Source organism: Esox lucius, chromosome 23, assembly GCF_011004845.1.
Source record: "Esox lucius isolate fEsoLuc1 chromosome 23, fEsoLuc1.pri, whole genome shotgun sequence".
Lineage (NCBI taxonomy): Eukaryota > Metazoa > Chordata > Actinopteri > Esociformes > Esocidae > Esox > Esox lucius.
In genome coordinates, this window is record NC_047591.1 from 10,827,484 (window position 1) to 10,849,613 (window position 22,130).

Below are 22,130 nucleotides of genomic sequence, written 5' to 3' on the forward strand. Positions count from 1 at the left end.
GTGTTGAGTTTCATGCGGCCGGGATGACCCAGTCGCATGTGTCTCCATCGTAAATCAACAACTCTCTGAAAAAAAGAAGAATCCCATCTGTATAGCGTGTCGAATCAATGTTAGTGGCTCTACAAACCAGCAGTCCTTCAGAGGGACTGGTAAATCCTCCAGCCGGCCATACGTTCTAGCTTTCTCTTCACACAGTCATTCTCTTAAACTTTCGCTCTGTGGTTCAACACAAGCCATGAAAACATTATCTCGCCGTGGAGGAGGGCTGACTCCTTAAATCTATGCTTCAGGTCCAAGTTCCACGGGGCCGTTCGTTCTTGTGTTGGGTGAACTCAGGGATCGGTCAAGAAACATGGTTACCTTGTCAACATGGTTTAAATCTCTTTCTGGATTGGGGGAGGGGGGGGGGGCCGAGACGGGACAGCACAGCTGTGTTTTAGCACCACACTAAATTACCTTCATACCCAGCACAAATGAGGAGCCCTCCCTCCTTTCCTCCTGCCCTCCTTTCCTCCTGCCCTCCTTAAGGGGACAACATGGAGGAGGAGGAGAGAGATAGAATATCTCTCCTTCTGGGGTGATGTGGGAGAAGCTCTATTCAAAGGTCTCAACATGCTTTTGTATGAGAGGAGATGAGGTCATCCGGAATGAGGATTTGGTCTATGAACTCTTTTGTTGTGCCCTCCCTCTCTCTTTCTCCCTCAACAGACGAGGCCCCAGTCAATGGGAGTGACCAAGATTCTAGGAGCAATAACAAAGCTGGTCATAGGATGAAGGATAATTAGTTTGAGGCTTCCTGTCAGCGTTCTCACTAATGGTCTTTAAGTCAGCATTTCCAAATTCTCTGAGGTTCTGACTCAGATGTTCAGTGGGTCCATCAAACTGGGTGTGACATAGCACTGGCAGCTGGCACCATGCTCCGCTCGAGATGCTGTATCACATATTAGTGTTCTGCAATTATAGTGCAATATTCTGGGATTATGGATAATGGTTGAATCATACCATCCCTAGCACACAATTATATTCGTTTGGAAAGCTGAGATCAATGATTTAGAATGTCGAATGTCAATTAAACGCACTAAATGGCCTACAATGAAATGCGTACAAGATAGTATTCTGTATATTTCTGCAGTCTGATAGATCATGGAACCAAGAGTCGGGATACCGGTGCGAACACACACACCCACACACACCCACACACACCCACACACACACCCACACACACACCCACACACACACACCCACACACACCCACACACACACCCACACACACCCACACACACCCACACACACCCCCACACACACACCCACACACACCCACACACACACCCACACACACCCACACACACCCACACACACACCCACACACACACGTTATGCGAGCGCACTTCCCCACATCTGTTTCACCACCCTGTCTTTCTAATTGAAGAGAGAGGGATTCCTATACAGCTCAGTGTGGTTTCAATCTGTAATCAATCTAGATGCCCCACAGGGTTGTTTTTCTTCCTCAAATGTAATCCAGTCTTTTCGCCAGTTGGGTAGGATTAAATGCATAAAAATAGAATAAATAGAACATGATTCCCAATTCAAGATAATGATGGTCAATTTCTATCCATTTAATTATATCTAAAAGGAGTAACCCATGTAGACAACTTATGCAAAACAGTTCCTGGTGATCCAGAAGTTATTTGTGTCCTGTGTCCATCTTCAATATATCATTTTTTTTCCTTCTCTTGTTCATCTTTCCTTTCTCTCTTCAAGTGTCTGAATCCCAATCATCAAACTTGACCCTTATATTTCAATCATTTTCATTTTCAAATTCCTCACTTAGCCTCTAGCCCCTGTAGTAAAACACTCTGAAATCAGAAATCCCCTAAGCATTCTCCCACATCTCCTCTCTTTTCCTGGTTCACACCTCTCTCTCTCCCTCTCAATCACTCTCTCTCTCTCTCTCTCTCCCTCTTCCTCTCTCGGTCCATGGCCATCTCTTATACACCCCCATACCAGCCAGCGAGTGTAGTCTCAAAAGTAGCTCTCTTCGCTCTCATCTGTCTGGAGTGGGACTGCTGTATTGAGTGGGCCTTATTATGCAAATCCCTGCTTTATCCTCATTGGCTCAGGTCGAGGCTGTGACATTAGCGAGCAGCATGGAGAATGGGGGGGGGGGGTTATGAAAGGAGAGGATGTGTAAATGGGAGGCCCACTGTAGGTACATGTAAAGTACACCTATTCTACCTACTCTGAGCAGACACAAATATCTGTTTGGGGATCCCACAAAATGTTGCTATTCTAACCCTTTTTCTAACCCCAAACATAACTGTAATCCTACCCCAAAACCTAACCCTCAGCTTTTACAACAAACCCTTTTTGTAACCCTAAAATAACCTCTAATTCAGAAATTGCTAGTACTGTGAAAATGTCCTCACTAAACTGTATGTTCCTGATTTTGCTATCCTTCACAGATTTTATCAACACTAACCCCAATTAGATTTTTTACTCCAAGCCAGAAATAGGCAGGCAAAAGGTTCCCACAAAGTCACATTATGCTCCCCTAGTGGGGATGTGGTCCCACACACTCTCTCTTTCTCTATGACACTTTTGTACATTTTAACTTGCTCAAAACTGTTAAAATGACCTTATTTTCTTTAATCATCATTTGTGTGTTTATGCATCTTTATGTTTGTACACATGTTGCTTGTTTTAAGCTGCTCCATGTTCCGCCTTGCAGAGAATTGATCAGTGGGGGGAATAATCAAGCCCTTTATCTCCAAGCAGTCACAACTTCCGTTTCCACGGAGATACACTGGCACATTGCCATGGCATCTGGGTCGTATCCGGGCGACCCCGGAGCCCTGGCAGGGCCCAATTCAAAATGACACACTCGCCGCACACAAGTGACACCATCGTGCACAAACACGCGCAAACACACACCATCTCATGCCTGTGCGGCTCTGTGGTCGCAAGAGTGCGCACACGAATGCATGTATTTGCACGTGTTACGAGTGTGGGAGTCATTGTGACACCCTGGCTGCATTGAGGTTCTGTTAGAAGTAGTATAATGTGGTGTCTGTGTCGGACAGTTTGCCAGCCGCGGGCGTAACAGAAGCTTTCGGGAGAGTCTGCCCCATCCTCAGGGAGAAGAACCACAGCCAAACCGTCCTCTGTCTTCACCCCATCCCCTCCTCCACTCATCTCCCTGTCCTCTTCCCCAAGCATGAGCAATTCACAGTTAAACTAATTCAATTTTCCTCCCGGCCGGGCCCACATGGGACGCCATTGGAATCCCGGTTTGTCATGATAAAATGATTACACAGCATTGTGTTTCAGCCAGGCGGCTTCCAGCGCATTTATTACAATCTGCCAGGGCCATGTAGATTGGCCGGCCAAAGTGCCCGTCTTCGTCTCTGTCTTTCTCTCTTCTTTCCCCGCCGATCGCCTCGCCGACACACTCGCGCGCTCTCCCTCCCCAGCCGAATAGGATATTCCTTATGAGACGCGTCGCTCCTGGCAGACACATAATCTGATTACATCCGCTAGATTAAAAATATATTGAATTTTTTTTCTTCCTCTCCTCTCCTCCCACTCTGACACAATCCTATCTCCCTCTCTCTTTCTCCCCATCTCCCACATCCTTCCCCGCCCCGCGCCTCCTCCTGCCGTGGACAGACACTCATTGAATCTTTCGTTCTCTCTTTCTCATTCCCTCACTCTCCAGGTTATATTAAAGCTTATATTTCATATTGGGCGCTCTCCCTCGTTTTCTCTCTTTCTCTCATTCTCTTCCATCCTGTCAGTGATCTGTCATGTGTGATTTGGGGCTGTCAGTCGGGGTGTGGGGGGGTGTGTGGGGGGGGGGGGTGCGTTGTTTACTCAAATATGTCTGGAGGTGTCACTGTGAATTAGTCCACAAAACTCACACCAAGCAAGCATGGACACGCGCGCGCGCACAGGTTCGCGAACGCGCACATACTCTCTCGTTCTCACCTTCACACAAGCACTAAAATATTATAATTGCAAAATACATTATAACACACAAGACATTGTGGACACATTCCTTGTTTTAACACCTTCTGTCTTCATTTTCTTTAGATTTATTTTAGTATTTGCGTGAATGTATATTTATTCTGGCGGGGGGGGGCTTAAGTAAACATTTTACTGTTTGTCAACACCTGTTGTTAAGGAAGCGTGTGATATATACAACGGCACTGGATATGAGGTGTCCCTCAGTGGGAGGGGGGATACAGAATGGACACTGGCGTCAAACCTCTCCATTTCTCTCGCTCCTCCTCCATCCCCTGTTCTTCCTGTCTCTCCTTTCAGCTGACATGAGGGTCTGAGGGGAGTCAAAGCCCGGAGGCTTGGTCCCACAGGGAGTCATTACACTACTGACACACACACACACACACACGCTCCTGTCTCTCTCCATCTCTCAGATCCACTAGAGGTCTATGCCCCAGTCCCCTTTCCAGCTTATTGTGACCCTCCATCTGTCACTGAGACCTACTCTGCTGGACCATAGTTAATGCTGACAGCTCACAACACACACACACACACACTTATGGAATGTGAGCAGGCACTGTTACTCATTCCGAGTCCTCTCTTTAACACAGTACATTTCTATCCGAACATTATGTAAATTCTCTCAATGTGATGTTTGTCATTAGTAGACTCACAGCCAGTCAATGAGTCTAACAGAATCACTTTTATTCCTCTGGATGGCTTTGGTAACTCTCTCTGTGACTGTCATACAAATCTCATTCACCCCAAATCCTTCACCCCATCCCCTGTGTGTGTGTGTGTGTGTGTGTGTGTGTGTGTGTGTGTGTGTGTGTGTGTAGTTTCATTGAGATTTCCCTCAGACACGGGCATTGCTCAGAGTATTTATAGTGTGTATTTGTTTAGGCTCCCTGAGGCCATGCTGCACCAGTTTGTCGGCCTACATGTAACGGTTGTGATTAACATAATCACATAGTATTCCCAGTCAGGATTGAAAATGTCGTTTCGGTGGGACGTTTACGCAGGAAGTTTGGGGATGCCGTATCCTAATTTGATCTTCCTATTCTTGCTGGGATTTTCCTTTATGACAATAAATGGTAAGTTGTACTGCATTCCAGGTATTAAAAGCCTTGTAAATCGGTTTTCCTATTTAAAATATCAGACTTGAATTGTCCTAAAGGAAAATACCAACTCTTTAAAAAAAAACATACTTTATTTTCCAAATAACAATTAATGTATACAGTTGCTGCAGGATTACTTTCCAGCTGTGTAAAAAGTGGCTGAAATTAAGATTAAACATCTGTAGATAGACTCTTAGCTTGGATTTCCAATTTTAAAATCTTTGGATGTCATTTCAGAATGAAAGAACCGAAGTCTGGTTTTGTGCAGGTTCTGGACTCCATGAGTTGAACAGCTGTAGATCTAAAACAAGAAACAGTTCATATTTCTTACAGTACAGATTAGCAGAGTCTGACAGTGTTTTTTTTTATACATTGTGGATATTGTGACATTTCGAAATGGCCTATTCCCTAGTTACCCTGGTGATCCTGGTCCACTATGCAAGAGATGTGGTGTCATTTCAGACTCTGCGTGTGTTGAATCCTGACCTTTCGGGGCGTGCTCTCTGACCTTAGCTCAGGGATGCTGTGCGCCTCGCAGGAATTGCTCTGTCCAATGGATGGCAGCTCGCCTCATCTCACACACCCCACATTCAGTGTGTGTGGGTGTGGTTGTGTGCATGTGTGCTTGTGAGTGAGTGAAACCAAGAGACACAGAAGAACATGCTTTAACATAAGCCACGTATTCCCTCGGGGCCACAACAAATCCTACACACGCTACCTCGATACCTTCATACAGCTAATATGTAACAGACATACACGACACATCTAGAAATCTTTCCCAGACGAACACACTCCGTGCAAATTAATCGTCACACGTATTCACACAGCAAGCCACATCACAAATGACAGGATTTAAATCTCCATGCCATGAAATATTCATGTGTCAGCACCAGCAGTCGGAGCCTGCCATCATTCGCCCAGGCAGAACTAACACCAAAGGGTTTGCCTTTAGATCTGAGGATGCGACTGCCTCTTTCCCCGTTTTCCCGCTCTGTTCATTCCAGAACATTCCAGCAAGGCTGTGCCCTAGCACCGTCTAGGTCCGCTTTGGTTCTGAGGATCGGTTATTGTTCTGGAATTCCACGGGTCTGCCTTATAGTTCCTCTAGGCTGTTTCCATATTCCATGGTCTCGCTAGTCATTCCAAATGACTTGGTACGAGGTTAGCCCTCACCGTGTGGAGAAAGGGGGAGGAGATGGGGGAGAAAGAGACTGAGACGGTGGAGAGGTGGGGTCGAGGTGAGTGGACTTGGATGATATACTGAGATATACTAAGTCAGACAAGGAATCTGATAAAGACAGAGCAATATGAAGCCAGGAGAGAGAGCCAGAGGGGGAGAGCGATGGACGAAGCTAGGGGGAGAGGGAAGGAGGGAGGGGGGAGAGCTGTTAACAGAGCGAAGGAGGGAGAGCGATGAGGAGCTGAGCCAGGAACCATGGCCAGTTTTTAGGGCAGGAGGCCCAGTGGTCTGGATTTTATTTTCCCCCCACCCTGTTTGTGTGCATTTACATCATGTATGTATTTATGTTGCCATGGAGACCATGATTAACTCCCTCCCATTATAACACTTTGACCCAACCTTGTTCTTGGGGCCCTTTTGGGGAGGGGGTATTAGGGGTGTGTCCACGTGCCTGCCTGTTTGCTTCTCATTACAATACGGATTAGACTTGAGGGGGGGATGAAAGAACATTTCCAGAGAGGAGAGGATGATTAGAGAGCAAACGAAGGGTGCTCAATGAGGAGCTAGAGGAGAGGAGGCGCTAGAGGGCAAGGAGGGGAGAGGAGTCCGTACTGGAGGAGAAGACCGGAAAGCGAGGACAGTAGTAAGGGGAGTTGGGAGAGGAGAGGAGTTCGGACTGGAGGAGAAGACTGGAGGCGAGGACAGGAGTAAGGGGAGTTGGGAGAGGAGGGGAGTAAAGAGAGGACAGGAAGAGTGGAGTTAGAAGAGGTGGGGTTTTTGGAGGGGATGGGAGGAGAGGATTAGGTGGAGAGCAGTAAGGGCAGTAATGTGATTCTCTATATCCTTCCTCTCTGTCTGTCTGTCGTTTGTCATTCTGACGGCACGTTATGCAGATGAGGAGCTAATACGATATCTGTGCTGAGCTGATGGATGTTTCCAATGATATGCCGGCTCTGAGAATCACTTTGCTGCCTGCCTGTGTGTGTGTGTGTGTGTGTGTGTGTGTGTGTGTGCGTGTGTTTGTAGGTCTACATGACAGCGTTTTTCTTGCCATTATGTTTTTCCTCAAATAAATGGCATGTTTATCATCACTGTAATATCTCCTATCCTGGAGTGAGTGATGCACGGGGGGGTTGGGGGGTCACTGCAGACTTAATTAGGTAAAACCAAGCCTGTTGTCCATTTGGGCTCGTCTGCAGCCTAATTGATATTGATTTTCTGATTTGCACAGGGGTGATGATTAAAAGCATGTTTGTTGGTGATCGTTGATGTTGCTTTTCATCAGTGTGGATCACCCACATTGGCGGTCTCTCTTTTCCTGTCTTTTTCAATTTTTCTCTGTCTGAGGCGTTAACAAAGTTGTCACTGACTAAAAGCAATAAAAGCAGCACTGGTTTTTAGTCTCTAATTGTTCATAGGAAGTGGCCTTACCTTTTTCCAGCCACTTTACCAAAAGCCTGAGCTGTGGATAATGGCACTGGTTATTAATAACAGGCAACATTTCCTCTTCTAATTGCTCTCTGCAAAACTCTGGCCTTTTGGCCTCCTGATGGCATGGTTTAACAGTTTGGTTAGTGTTTGCCCATGGCCAGGTTTTCAGATGGTGTTTAATATGTAAAGTTGCAGTTAGCTAGCATTAGCCTCGCCCAGCTAAGCCTTTTATCAGGCTGATTGATCACAGTTCTCTGTTTAATGTGACAAGTTATGATCATATCAATTTGCCTCCATTTTCATCGACATCATTTTATAGCTCCTCCATCTCCCACAGTCCATTGAGCCGAGCTGTAAATCCTTCCCTTAATGAAGCCACGGCACTATGGTTCATCAACCAGCCGTCTTTGTCTAACTCTCTCTCCACCTCTTTCTCTCATTCTGTCTTTATCTTTCTACCTCACACTTGTCTGCCTTATCCGTCTCTCTCCCTTTTCTGTCTGTCTCCCTCCCCTTTCTCCCTGTCTGTCTGTCTCTCTCACCTTTCTGCCTGTCTGTCTGTCTCTCTCCCCTTTCTGTCTGTCTGTCTCTCTCCCCTTTCTGTCTGTCTGTCTGTCTCTCTCCCCTTTCTGTCTGTCTGTCCGTCTCTCTCCCTTTTCTGTCTGTCTCTCTCCCTTTTCTGTCTGTCTCTCTCCCCTTTCTGCCTGTCTGTCTGTCTGTCTCTCTCCTCTTTCTGTCTGTCTCTTTCCCTTTCTGTCTGTCTGTCTCTCTCTCTCCTCTTTCTGTCTGTCTGTCTGTCTCTCTTCTCTTTCTGTCTGTCTGTATCACTCCTCTTACTGTCTGTCTCTTTCCCTTTCTGTCTGTCTGTCTCTCTCCTCTTTCTGTCTGTCTGTCTTTCTCCTCTTTTTGTCTGTCTGTCTGTCTCTCTCCTCTTACTGTCTGTCTCTTTCCCTTTCTGTCTGTCTGTCTGTCTGTCTCTCTCCTCTTACTGTCTGTCTCTCTCCTCTTACTGTCTGTCTCTTTCCCTTTCTGTCTGTCTCTCTCCTCTGTCTGTCTGTCTGTCTCCCTTTCTATCTGTCTGTCTCTCTCCTCTTTCTTTCTGTCTGTCTGTCTCTCTCCTCTTTCTGTCTGTCTGTCTGTCTCTCTCCTCTGTCTGTCTGCCTTTCTCCGACCCTCTCTCACTTGCCTCTTCATGAATTTGCCCACTTATTTTTTCTGTTGACATTTCGAAAATTGGCGTGGAATGTAGATGTGACAATTGCATGCTACGGTGTGTTTCAATGGGACTGTGTTGTTAAGAAAGAAAATACACACCTGAAGATGATGATGTCACAGTTTTTAGAGTTTAATGATGAATACTAATGAAGTGATGGGAGTATTTTCATTATCCATTTAGCCAAACTGCACATTAATAAACTGGTGACAGCCTTTAGCCCCGCACACTATGTATTTTATGTCTTAGCCTAGAACACATGAGTAATATTCGCCATATTTTGTTTTTTCGTCATTCTCATGCCATGCCATGGTGGAACTTGAGTCATATAGTCCTGATAATTGTTTGTGTTAGGGTGCAATTCTTGAAAATGAAACCTTGAAGAGAAACATCAAGTGCATTTGTAATCATTATGAATTACCAATACATTTTGTGGTTATTCAGCAATTGCCATTTATTGGAAAACCATAGTTTCAAACATTATTTGTCACAATAAAGAAACAAAAGATAATTAATGTATTCAGTCTTGTATCCAAAGCCTTTTTATTTTCCAATAAGCATGGGTCACTAGAAAACGGCCTATTGACTCTCTCTCTTTCCCTGTTTCCCTCAGTCCTTTCTGTTCTTTCTCTCCCTCCCTCCCTCTCTCCTCTTTTTGTCTTTCATTCCCTCTGTTGCTTCCCTCTCTCCCTTCTTCTCTTTCTTCCTTCTCGAACCCTCTCTCCTTCAGTAGTCATTGTGGATGTGAGTGACTGAATCAGAGTGGGATTAAAATGTAATATCAGACTATTAAAGAGATTAGCGGTTGACATTTCACCAGTTGAGTCTCTGCAATCTGATGAACTGGCATTCATATATTGATTTATTCCCTGCTTGTTTTTTGGGCTTTATTCATATGGGCAAAAATAGATCTGATATCAAAGTCCCTCATAAGCTGTCTTGTCAGGCGGCTTTGGCGCTAAGTCACTCTGAATTGGTTGTCAGGGATATTTGTTGAGGGGTGAAGCATAGCCTTCAAATGGAGACTCAATAAGGTTGACAGGGAAAGGGATGGATGAGGAAATGAATGATGTTGATTTTGCCTTTGCTTTAACAGACCAAAAGAAGGGATCTGCAGTCAGCCTGGTTGGCTTTGACCTCGGTGATAAAAGCTTTAGATTGAATGGCGTGGTTTGAAAGGAGTGATAATTGTTTCTAATTATAACAAACGTTAATTCTGCTCAATTATGTTGTGCATCAGGGCTAACCAGGTAGCGGAACGTGGATTAATTTTCATGCAGGCCAGTCATGTATGTTTAATCTATGAAACATTCATGGGAATTGTTGAAAAAAATGTACGGCCCACAAGACTCAGAACGGGTTGATTATGCAAACGCCTAGTGTTAAAATGAATTATTTTGGAGTGTAGAGCATTGTACTATGCTACTAACTAGGCTCAGATTTCTTCATCTGCCCGTTTTCACTCTCTCTTCCAATCTAGCTGAATGGGGCCCATGCCTCTGACCCTGAGATATTCAACATGGTTCTGATGGCATCTGAACCAGCCCTTTCTCTGTTCTGCTCATCCCTGAAGGGGGAAAAGAGAGTTGCGAAAGAGGGATGGATGGATTGAGAGAGAAAGGACAAGAGACAGTGACCGAGAAAAAGACAGAGCGATAAAGAGAAAGACGGCAAGAGAGAAAGTAAAAGACAGACAGAGAGAGAAAGAGAGGAGACTGGAGCGTTTCAGGCCAATATGTACAGTTGGTCTGTTTCTGCCTGTCCGCATCCCTCCTGGGTTTGGTACTTACACAACATTACTCCTCTCTCCGGATCGCTGATTGATAATGTCACATGTCACATGACCGCAGCGTGGTATAATGACTTCCCCTCTCAGATCCCTTCTCAACGACGTTTCCTCCGTCCAATCAGTTCAACCTCCACTCTACCCCTCTGCCTCCCCTCTCCCACTGCACGCTCTCACACACACACACACACACACACACACGCGCACACACTCCACTGACACTCAGTATTTATAGGGTAGCACAGGGGCCTCCAGTCGTGTGTAGCGCAAGCCTCCATAAGGCTAATTTGCATCTGTGAGGGGTCTGGCCTAATGGGGCTGATCTGTAGTGCTGTTATTAAACCAGAATGGAGGGGGATGGGGGTGTGGAGGAGGGGGCATGATGGATGTGCTCTCTGGAACCTCGTTGGGTTATTTCAGGTCGTTTTACAGCCCTGGAGACCATCGCCCTTCACCCTTATTATGTTATTGTGTGTGGGGCAGGGGTCCAGGGGTTGAGGGAGAATGACACAGGGGTATGGGGGCGTTCCTGGCCCGGTTGATTGCACGCACCCGTTGAATTTCTCCGGGTAAATGAGGCGCAGCACAGTGCTTCTCAACTGGTTGTGCCTTGAGACCTAAATTGAACCAGGTTCCATCGCATCGTTGCATTATATGCAAAGTGCTATCTGGGAAACCATTTCATGCTATATTGACAGTAAATGTAGCAATTATATTTCACAAGGGAGCAACATTGCTACCTTTTTCATTGTCTATAATTGAAGAGTTTTGGAAAGCTCTTAACACGTGCTTAATGACGCTGCTAGTACATATATCTCTATATTGAAAATAGTGATAAGAAAAACAAATAGTTATACAAGATGTTTTTAAATCCGTTAACGTATGTTAATTAATAGACTGCTCTAACTGTTTACTACATAACCTCACCTCACAACCACGGTTGAGACCTGCTGGTCTAGGACGCTGTCCCGTAAACACTACTTAAGTATGTTTGCCATCACCCTTTTCGTCCCACCATCCCACAGAACAGTTCTTATGAGAATATTATTGGTTCTTCCCTCTTTGACTCCAGTTCACAGCTGATTCTGCTTTATTCACGCTCTCACTGTTAAGTATACTCTTTCTCTCTCATGCTGTCTCACTCCATCTCTCTCATGCTGTCTCACTCCATCTCTCTCATGCTGTCTCACTCCGTCTCTCTCATGCTGTCTCACTCCGTCTCTCTCATGCTGTCCCACTCCGTCTCTCTCATGCTGTCCCACTCCGTCTCTCTCATGCTGTCTCACTCCGTCTCTCTCATGCTGTCTCACGCTGTCTCACTTCGTCTCTCTCATGCTGTCTCACTCTGTCTCTCTCATGCTGTCTCACTCCGTCTCTCTCATGCTGTCTCACTTCGTCTCTCTCATGCTGTCTCACTCCGACTCTCACACTGTGTCTCTCAAGCTCTTCCTCACATTTCTTTCTCACTGCCTTACGTCATATTCCTGAACTAAATGTAATGATATATTCCCCTATGAAATCAAACAATGAATATGATAATATTGTTTAGTTGACACAGAGAGGGTAAGAAACTACATGACATGAATTCAGTCTATCGTTTAAAAAGACCACCTTATTTAGACCATTATTACTTGTGGTAAGTAATATATGAGGGTTAACCGTTCTCCTTTTAGGAAATGAAGACCAGGAGAACCCTGAGTCCCCGGCCCCACCCAGTCTTAATGAATGAAATCTCAACCTCCCTTAGTGAGCGTATCCTCCATCTGACATCATATCTAGAATACAGCTGGCCCGACATAGGACCTGGCACAGGCTAAGAATGTCACCCACTATTACACACACACACACACACGCAGTATCCCCTGGTCTTCTTGTTCCTGTTCATCTCAAACCTCTGCCTGTGCGTGCGTGAGTGTGCACGCGCATTTGTGCATTTGTGTGAGAACATGGCGGTCGTGGAAGCGAGTGTTAAAAGAAGTGTGAAAGACAGATCCACAGATGGGCTGTCAGAAGGAGAGGGAAAGAGAAAACCAGCCAGAGACAGGAAGGAGCTGGAGATTAGGCATTCCAGGGGGATGAGGAGAGGAGGAGAGGGTTGAAGAGGGAGAGATTGGAAGGGGAGAGCCATGACAGGAAGAGAGAAAGAGTGCGGGAGGAGAGATGGTAGGTGGTGATGGAGAAATCCAGTTAAAGTAATACAGACAGGTAGAGGTAGGATTTGAAAAGATAGAAACTACATTTCAGAGATGAAGATATATACACAGTACCCAGTGTCCCCTCCAAGAGTGTGTCTGTGAGGACCATGGAATCCAGGTAACCAGGGAGTGTGGAAGGGGTAACTGCTTGTGGTAACAGGGTAACTGTGGGAGTGTGAACGAGGTAACTATGGTTGTGTGAATGGGGTAACTATGGGACTGTGAATGGGGTAACTATGGGAGTGTAAATGGGTTAACTGTAGGCATGTAAATGGGGTAACTATAGGCGTGTAAATGAGTTAACTGTAGGCGTGTAAATGGGTTAACTGTAGGCGTGTAAATGGGTTAACTGTAGGCGTGTAAATGGTTTAACTGTAGGCGTGTAAATGGGTTAACTGTAGGCGTGTAAATGGGGTAACTATAGGAGTGTAAATGGGGTAACTATAGGCGTGTAAATGGGGTCCATTCAAAATACATTTGTTGCTAACTCCAGTGTGGCTGAGTGTTTTCTGTCTTGGGTCTTGCTCTCACCTTGGTGGCGGGAGAGTCGCTGGTGTGTTGGGCCATTTAGGCTTCTAGATGTTAATCCATGGCAGATGGCACTAGTTCTGTTCAGAGGTGCTCCTCTCTGAAGGACCAACATGATCTGTAATGTCTGTCAACCTCTGATGTATTCCTTTTCATGCTGGAGCCCATTGGTTGTCATTTAGCTGCTACAAAAAGCTTACAGTTGGCTTTGAAATATTTTAGTTGTTGATCTGTCTGTCAGTGTTTGTGTGTGTATGTGTGTGTGTGTGTGTGTGAGAGAGAGATGCTCCCTGCCCACTTTTATAATTCATGGTGAACATGGTGTTTAGGGAAATTAAATCATGTGAAGGTGTTTGCATCTCTTTCTGCTTGTGTATGGGAGTTACTTATTTACAGTATATGTATCTGTGTGTGTGTCGTTGTGTAATGGGTGGGTTAGTTAGCATCATAGTCTGAGATGAAACAGACAAAAGTAAGCCTTTGAAATGCAAAATACAGAAAGACTGGCGATTGGCCGCTGTGCTATGGAGATAGAGAGCAGATAGCCGTCTTTGTGTTTCTCCCACATTTCATCATAAAATACACATATACACATACACACGTACACTCACACATACATACACACACACACACATTATTAATGAGGGCATAGCTAATGCTTTATTATTTTATTTACCTGTGTGACACAAAGCACACTAATAGGCTGCAGCTTGCTGCTCTGGAGGAGACAACATGTGTGTGTGTGTGTGTGTGTGTGTGTCTGTGTGTGTGTGCAACACACAGGAGGGTTGAGTCTCCACTGACAGGGCCCTGGGACCAATTTATTACCGTGCAGCAGGAAGAAGAGAGGAAGAGATGAAAAGAGAGAGATGGAGAGAGGGCCCAGTGGAACAGAGAACAGGGAAGAGAGAGGCTCTGTGGAGCGGGCAGGAGGCAAGAGAGACAGCCCAGTGTTTGCTCAGATTGCTTGGGACAGAATGAGACCAATTTATGTTTGGTTGTGTGGGGAAGATGATTGTATGTATGTGTTGTTCCCCTGAGTCAAGGATTACTGAGCTTCATACAGTGTAGTTCACCTTTTTTCTTCATGGTGATGTTCACTGCTGTAGTGGACAGACAACATTTATGGACACTTACCTATACACATCAGTAATAAATACAGACAGACACCTACACACATCAGTAATAAATACAGACAGATACCTACACACATCAGTAATAAATACAGACAGACACCTACACACATCAGTAATAAATACAGACAGACACCTACACACATCAGTAATAAATACAGACAGACACCTACACACATCAGTAATAAATACAGACAGACACCTACACACATCAGTAATAAACACAGACAGACACCTACACACATCAGTAATAAACACAGACAGTCACCTACACACATCAGTAATAAATACAGACAGACACCTACACACATCAGTAATAAACACAGACAGTCACCTACACACCCCAGTAATAAACACAGACAGTCACCTTCACACCCCAGTAATAAACACTGACTGTCACCTACACACACCAGTAATAAACACAGACAGTCACCTACACACACCAGTAATAAACAGACAGATACCTACACACACCAGTAATAAACACAGACAGACACCTACACACCCCAGTAATAAACACAGACAGTCACCTACACACACCAGTAATAAACACAGACAGACACCTACACACACCAGTAATAAACACAGACAGACACCTACACACACCAGTAATAAACACAGACAGTCACCTACACACACCAGTAATAAACACAGACAGTCACCTACACACACCAGTAATAATCACAGACAGTCACCTATACACCAGTAATAAACACACACATGAATTTCAATATTGAGAAAAAAAACTGTACAAATTAAAGCTTTTCCCCATTTATCCTTTCCGGAGACAATTCATACTGGCGGTGTCCTGGGCACACAATGATTAAACATTGATTTGATATTAATTTGATAGCAGAAGCTTTCATTGAAATCTGTCTTTTTCTCTTCCAGGCAGGACGCCACTGACCTCTCTGGCCCCATACAGAGGTACAGATATTTAACTTATTTCTCTTTTCTCCTCTTTCCCTCATCCGTCAGCATCATGTAACAACAGGAGTGTACAGCCCAAAGCTTCCCTCAACCAATGGTAGTAAATGTGCTCCCAACAGATGTTTACCATCCCGCTTTGAGCTGTTGTCTGTAAGCCTGAGAGAATAAGCAGACTAAACCAGCAGAAAGATAAGGAAACGAGACAAGACGGAATCAGAGTGGGATCGAAAGACAGGCACTGGGGATGTAGAGATATGGAGGATAACGAGAGAATGGGTGGAAGAAGATTTTAGGGGACAATGAGCAAATGGGAGGGGAGCTAAGAGGACAGACTCCAGTTAGAGAGTGCGAGTGGGTGGGATGTGTGACCAGACTCAGATCTACAACCGCGGCGATGAACCAAGGAGCTGCAGGAAGAGGTAGTTTAAATAAAAGGCCTGTCTTAAAATAGACACACCTATTTCTCATTTGGAATGGAGTCAGCAGGGAGTGTAGGCCCATCCTGCCCTGAAAGCCTGTCTCTCTTCTCTGAGGGCACCAAAGAAAACCAGGGGCGTGAGGAAGACGGAGACGTAGATAAAGACTGTCCCACAAGCCTTTTGACTGATCAACAGCCTTTCATCTTTTCAAGGACACTTGTCACGCATGGCACAAACACACCTGTAGACCTTGAAGCTGAACAAAACACGTGTTCCAAAGAGCACTGTATTAGTAAGCCTGTATTAGTAATTTGCAGTTTGGGTCCTTGGCCATTTCAGGAGGATGCGTGTGTGTGTGTGTGTGTGTGTGTGTGTGGTAGGGAGAAGGTTAATGCTGTGAGGGTTCACCTAGAAACCCCAAGATGTCTTGCGATATATGCATATGCAGATGATCTGCTAGCGAAACAGAGAGGGACTGACTTCAGAAGACACCCGGCAGGCACACGAAAAAACAGGGAGAGACGATGAGACAGCGAAGGAGAAAGATTTAGGTTGTAAATAATTAGGGAAGAATACTTTGGTTTTGTTTTGCTCTCTGTTTGACGAAATAGGACTGTGGCACAAACATCTCTACACACACATACACACACGCACGCGCGCGCACAAACATCTGCTGACACACACACATTTACACACACAAGCACACACATCTACACAAGCACACACATCTACACACACACACACACACACACACATCTAAACACACAAACACACACACATTGTTATCCACGCTAATCCCCCACACAGCTGCGTTTTTTCCGGAATGTTTGTTTACCTCCTTCACCCTCACACCCCTTCTTCTCCCTTCCTCCTAACACACACACACACACACACACACACACACACACACACACACAAAGAGAGCTCGGTGTATAATTTGATCCTGTGTGTTTGGCTCCCCTAACGACTAAGCTTTCTCCGGTGGTTTGATTGACACCAGGCTCGTTATTTAGCAGGCGTCCTCAAACGAGACTCGCAACATGGTGGGAGAGAGGGATGAAGGGAGGTAGAGAGAGGGTGGGGCCATGTGATGTGGGGGGAACGAGGGAGGGGGGGGGGAGAGGGGGAGTGGTGATGGGTTCTGGGAGGTGGGGGTGTGTAGGGAGAGGCTGATAGAACACGGGGCGTGTAGAGAAATACACATCTATGAGACCATAATGGAGACCAGCTGATCCTTTAACACGATATCACAAGTCGGCTTGAGGCCAGGACGTTTGTCCATGTGCGGGTAAACGTCTGTGTGTGAAGTAGCGATGAACATAGTTTGTCTGTGCCAGCGTCACGGGTGACGTGGGTATGTTGACGCGTTTTGTTACTCTCTCAACACTGCGAAACCGAAACAACACCCCAAAAGCAGTCAAACCGCCACCATGTCTGCTGTTATTCATTCTGTATGGTAGCGAGTTGAATTTGCGCTTCTTTTCTTCCTCTTTTTCTACACCCTTGTTACGCCCTGTTCACCCAAAAGTCCTGACACACTCTCTCGCACACACACACACACGCACATGTACGCACGCAGTCAGTGATGTTCAGTGGTGTGCTAGCATTGGCGATGCAGCAGTTCATGTAACATTACTTGTCTCTGGTTTGTGGCAGAATGTTTTTTGCCCCCCCCCCCCCCCCCCCCCCACACACACACACACAATTTAGTGTTAGCCTCAAACCATACACCTAATTCACCTAATCAAGGTCTGACGATTAATTAAGTTGAATCTGATGTGGTGAGCTTTGGAATAGCTTGAGTACCTGGGATGGCTGGGGACCCAGAGGAGAGGTTTAAATACCACTGGTCTCCTCTCCAGCTCTGTGCTTCCGATTATTCTGCCATTAAGAGTCAAGCTATAAGAAGAGAGAAACGCACACATACAAACACACACACACACGCGCGCACTACAGTCTAATTACTAGCTCCTCTCAGCACTCCATGTCTGTTTGTGTCTCTACGGCCGCCACACGGCAACGGGTGTCTCACAGCGGCGGCGAAGTTAACTACCGGTGGGTACGGTGGACCCAGCCTCAACGATACTGAATATTCATAAGAGGGGCCGTCTCACTAGATGGCATTGCACCCAGAGCCCGGCATGCATATGCAGATAGAGTCACCGGGGAGCGCTGTAAATGAGACAGGAGAGAGGGGCTCTGTTTGTGTGTGTGTGTGTGTGTGTGTGTGTGTGTGTGTTGAGGATGACTGGGATTCATACTTGGACCACACTGCAGACTGTGAGCTCACAACACTGTATTTTCAAATCCCTGAGATAAGAGCTCAAATGCTGGAGGAAGAAAGCTAACCGCTTATACCAGCTCCCTCTCCCCCCTCCCTCCATTTCTCTCTCTCTCTCTCTCTCTCTCTCTTTCTGTCTCTCTCTGTGTTCGGTACTGTTTAGTGTGGTTATCAGTGTTTAAGGCTCTTTGGTGAAGCTCTAATTTATTCCCTGGTGAGTGGCAGCACATAGAAGCCTTCACAACAGCTAGCTTCACAAAATACCCCTCATTCTGGCACTTTAAACACTCTCGTCGCACACGACTACCAACCCAAACCTTACAAATGTGCGTGTGTGTGTGTGTCCAGTGGAGTTTCAGCAGTGCTGCAGGTTACATGAAGTCAGCGCCAACAATGAGCCAGGGTGGGGTTTTCATACATGAACAAATTGCGTTACAGCTAATGTTTTCCGTCTGCGGCCTGATGATATGACGGAAATGAGAGCCATGATACCAGTGGAGTCATGTAAAGTTTTTGCATTCGTGATGATGATTTAGTACATGATGTCCCAGCGACTACACTGGCACAAGTCTCCCACACCCGTATGTCTGGCTGTCTGTCTGCAGAACTGATGTAGAGGATACAATTGTCATTGGGTTTTAATTGCTGACGGCTGTTCTGGTGTCATGCTTGGTGGGTCGTTTACAAATACAAAAATGTACGTAGTACAGAGACTAATGAGAGTGAGAAAGCGTTGAATTCGATAGGAACCTAGCTCCTTAATCCGCCCCCCCCCCCTTCTCTGTAACGTTTCCTGTCTTTTGTAGACTCACAGCCAGAGAGACAAGCTGTACACTCTGCACAGACAGGTCCATCAATACTCAGTGTGTGTGTGTGTGTGTGTCCATTTCGGTGAGTGTGAGCAAGGCCAGCACTGGTGAGAGGTGATAGTCAGACCAGATTCAGATCAGTGACCTGGAACACATTGCCTACTGAAAACGGAGTAAAAATAATCTTTATATTTATATATATATACACACACATACACACACACACCCTCAATCAGGTAGACAGACACCCATATTCTCCCAAAGACAGACCGACATATTTGCTACACGCTTGTCTGCGGGAAGGATTACATAACATTATTTACTAATCACCTTGCTATATCAGAATGCATTCATCAGGTAGCTAACCAGCCATGGTAAACATGGACACCTCAATCAATCAGCAGTATTGGAGTGTTGCATGTGCGAGGTTAGATGGTAAAGGTCAGTGGTACACAATGTATAGTCAGTTCCCCAGTTATACCGTATTAACTCACACACATACGGTATAAGCCCATGTCCAGATATGAGAGTTGGTTTGACAGCCCCCCCCCCCCCACACACACACACACACACACCCCTTCACTGCTGTCCTGCTCATACCCACGGCCTCAGGGTTCTCTGGGATACCGGAATGTTGTCCTTACAGCTGATGCTCTCTGCGAGGGGAGAACAAGATTAATGCCCGTGCCCACACTGTCAGAGAGAAGGAAAGGAGGATAGAGGATGGGGATCTATTTAAATCCAGATAGTGTAAGCCTGTCTGTTTGTCGTCTGGTTCCAAATGGTGTGGCGTCTGGTGGTACATAATCATTGTAATATAGAATATTCTGAATACACTAGATGTTCTGAATACACTAGATCTCCTGAATACACTAGATGTTCCGAATACACTAGATCTCCTGAATACCCTAGATGTTCTGAATACACTAGATGTTCCGAATACACTAGATCTCCTGAATACCCTAGATGTTCCCAATACACTAGATCTCCTGAATACATTAGATGATCTGAATACACTAGATGTTCTGAATACGCTAGATGTCCTGAAAACACTAGATGTTCTGAATACGCTAGATGTTCTGAATACGCTAGATGTTCTGAATATGCTAGATGTCCTGAATACGCTAGATGTTCCGAATAGGCTAGATGTTCTGAATACACTAAATGTTTCATATACACTAGATGTCCTGAAAACACTAGATGTCCTTAATACGCTAGATGTTCCGAATACGCTAGATGTTCCATATACGCTAGATGTTCTGAATATGTTAGATGTTCTGAATATGCTAGATGTCCTGAATACATTAGATGTCCTGAATACGCTAGATGTTCCGAATAGGCTAGATGTGCTGAATACGCTAGATGTTCTGAATAAGCTAGATGTTCTGAATACACTAAATGTTTTGTATACACTAGATGTCCTGAATACACTAGATGTTCCGAATACGATAGATGTTCTGAATACGCTAGATGTTTCGGAATACACAAGATGTCCTGAATAATCTAGATGTTCTGAATACACTAGATGTCCTGAATACACTGTAGGTATTTGGGTGTTAGTATAATTTGTTATTAAAATCTAAATGTGTGTGTGTGTGTGTGTTTGTGTGCGCATGGCGTGTTGGGAGCGTCTGTGTAATCCGTGTGATGTGTGTGTCTGATGTTGTTAAGGTGTATGTGTGTGTGATATTGGTAGGGTGTGTGTGTGTGATTTTGTTAGAGTGTGTGTATGTGTGTGTGTGTGTGTATGATATTTGGAAGGTGTGTGTGTGATGTTGGTAGGGAAGCTGGGTGTGAAGTTTTTAGCTGCTCTCCAGATGGCTGAGAGACAGGTGAGCCAATTAGAGAGTCTCACTACACTGCAACATCACAACGTTACGACAACACACTCACAACACTCACGCAATGCTACAGAAATACCATTGCAACCAGCGGAACGTTACACCAAACACATTCAAAACAGACACACAACGCCACGAATACACTATCGCAGCCCCCGGAATATTTCGCCCACAAGTTCACAAGAAGTCCGACATGACAGCGCAGCATTACAGCCGTACTATGTGACAATGCAGTGTAAAAATGGTCTACCTCACAGGCACTTCAGCACATGATAACGTCAGGGGAACATTGTGTCCTTATGGAATCATCCAATACATTTTCCCTCTCTCTAGGCACACGGAACATGTCAGCCTGCTACTTCAGAGACCGGAGCGGATTTTGTTGCGCATTCATTTATTTTCAAAGACCCCAAAATAATTCAGCGCAACATAGCTGATATTCGTTATTATTCTAATGATGTGGAAATGTTTTGGGACGGGATGAGAGAGACAAAGGGAGGAGAGATGAGGAGAAGAGAGGAAAGGGGAAGGGAGGAGAGAGCGGAGTGGGAGAGATTTTGATGACAGACGGCAGGATCCAAATACAATTCTATCGTCTCTCCCTCTCTTACATTATAAACATACCGCCGGCAGTTCTCTATCGCAGAAATTAAACTAGAAAAATACTGAAGGATTTTACTAGTAATGAGACTCCTCTGGAACATTGTTACAGGAGCGTTAACAGGCACTAAAGCATACATTCTCACTCACCATATATTCAGACACTCTGGAACTGGGGGCCGACGACCTGTCTGTGTGTTTTCTCCACTGTTAAGAAATAATTGACAAGCCACAAGGGCTGTTTTTCCCTTAATGGAAGGTGACTAATTAATTTCTATTTGCTAATGCCTGTAAATGGCACGGCCTTGCTTTCCCCTGGAATCCCATGCAATCCCACAGCCACCTGCCTACGTCAGGGGTCCTGATCTGTGGGTGAGGTGTATGCGTGGGTGTCAGTGCATATTTGTCCTTCTCTTTCTTCTTCTGGTAGGAATATACATGGCCTTTAAGTTCTAGTTGATATGAGGCAAAATGTTTGAGGTTTTCTCCCTCATGGCTCTCGGTGTTAAAGAGGAGTTGATTAGCTTTGTTGATCCCCACATTCTCTTTCTTTTTCTGTTTGATCCATCCCTTTGTTTGCAGCATATGGACGTCCTTGGCTTTGAGGAGAGAAGAGGGGTTTATCTATCCCCCGGGTCCTTCATCCATCTCACCCTCCTTTCATCCT

General features: G+C 45.4%; 1 protein-coding gene across 3 annotated transcripts in view; it reads left to right on the forward strand.

The window, feature by feature from the left end:
- Nucleotides 1-22,130, forward strand: part of celf2 (cugbp, Elav-like family member 2) — a 154,131-nt gene that overhangs the window by 36,477 nt on the left and 95,524 nt on the right. For 2 of the 3 annotated variants that reach the window (XM_020042819.3, XM_020042806.2), the window contains exon 2: nucleotides 15,475-15,510. The exons of the other annotated variant lie outside the window; for it this stretch is intronic. Coding sequence is in view for 1 of the 2 variants with exons in the window: in XM_020042806.2 (XP_019898365.1) it covers nucleotides 15,475-15,510 (36 nt within the window). In the remaining variant the exon portion in view is untranslated. The remainder of the gene's footprint in view (nucleotides 1-15,474; nucleotides 15,511-22,130) is intronic. 3 annotated transcript variants of the gene reach the window in all.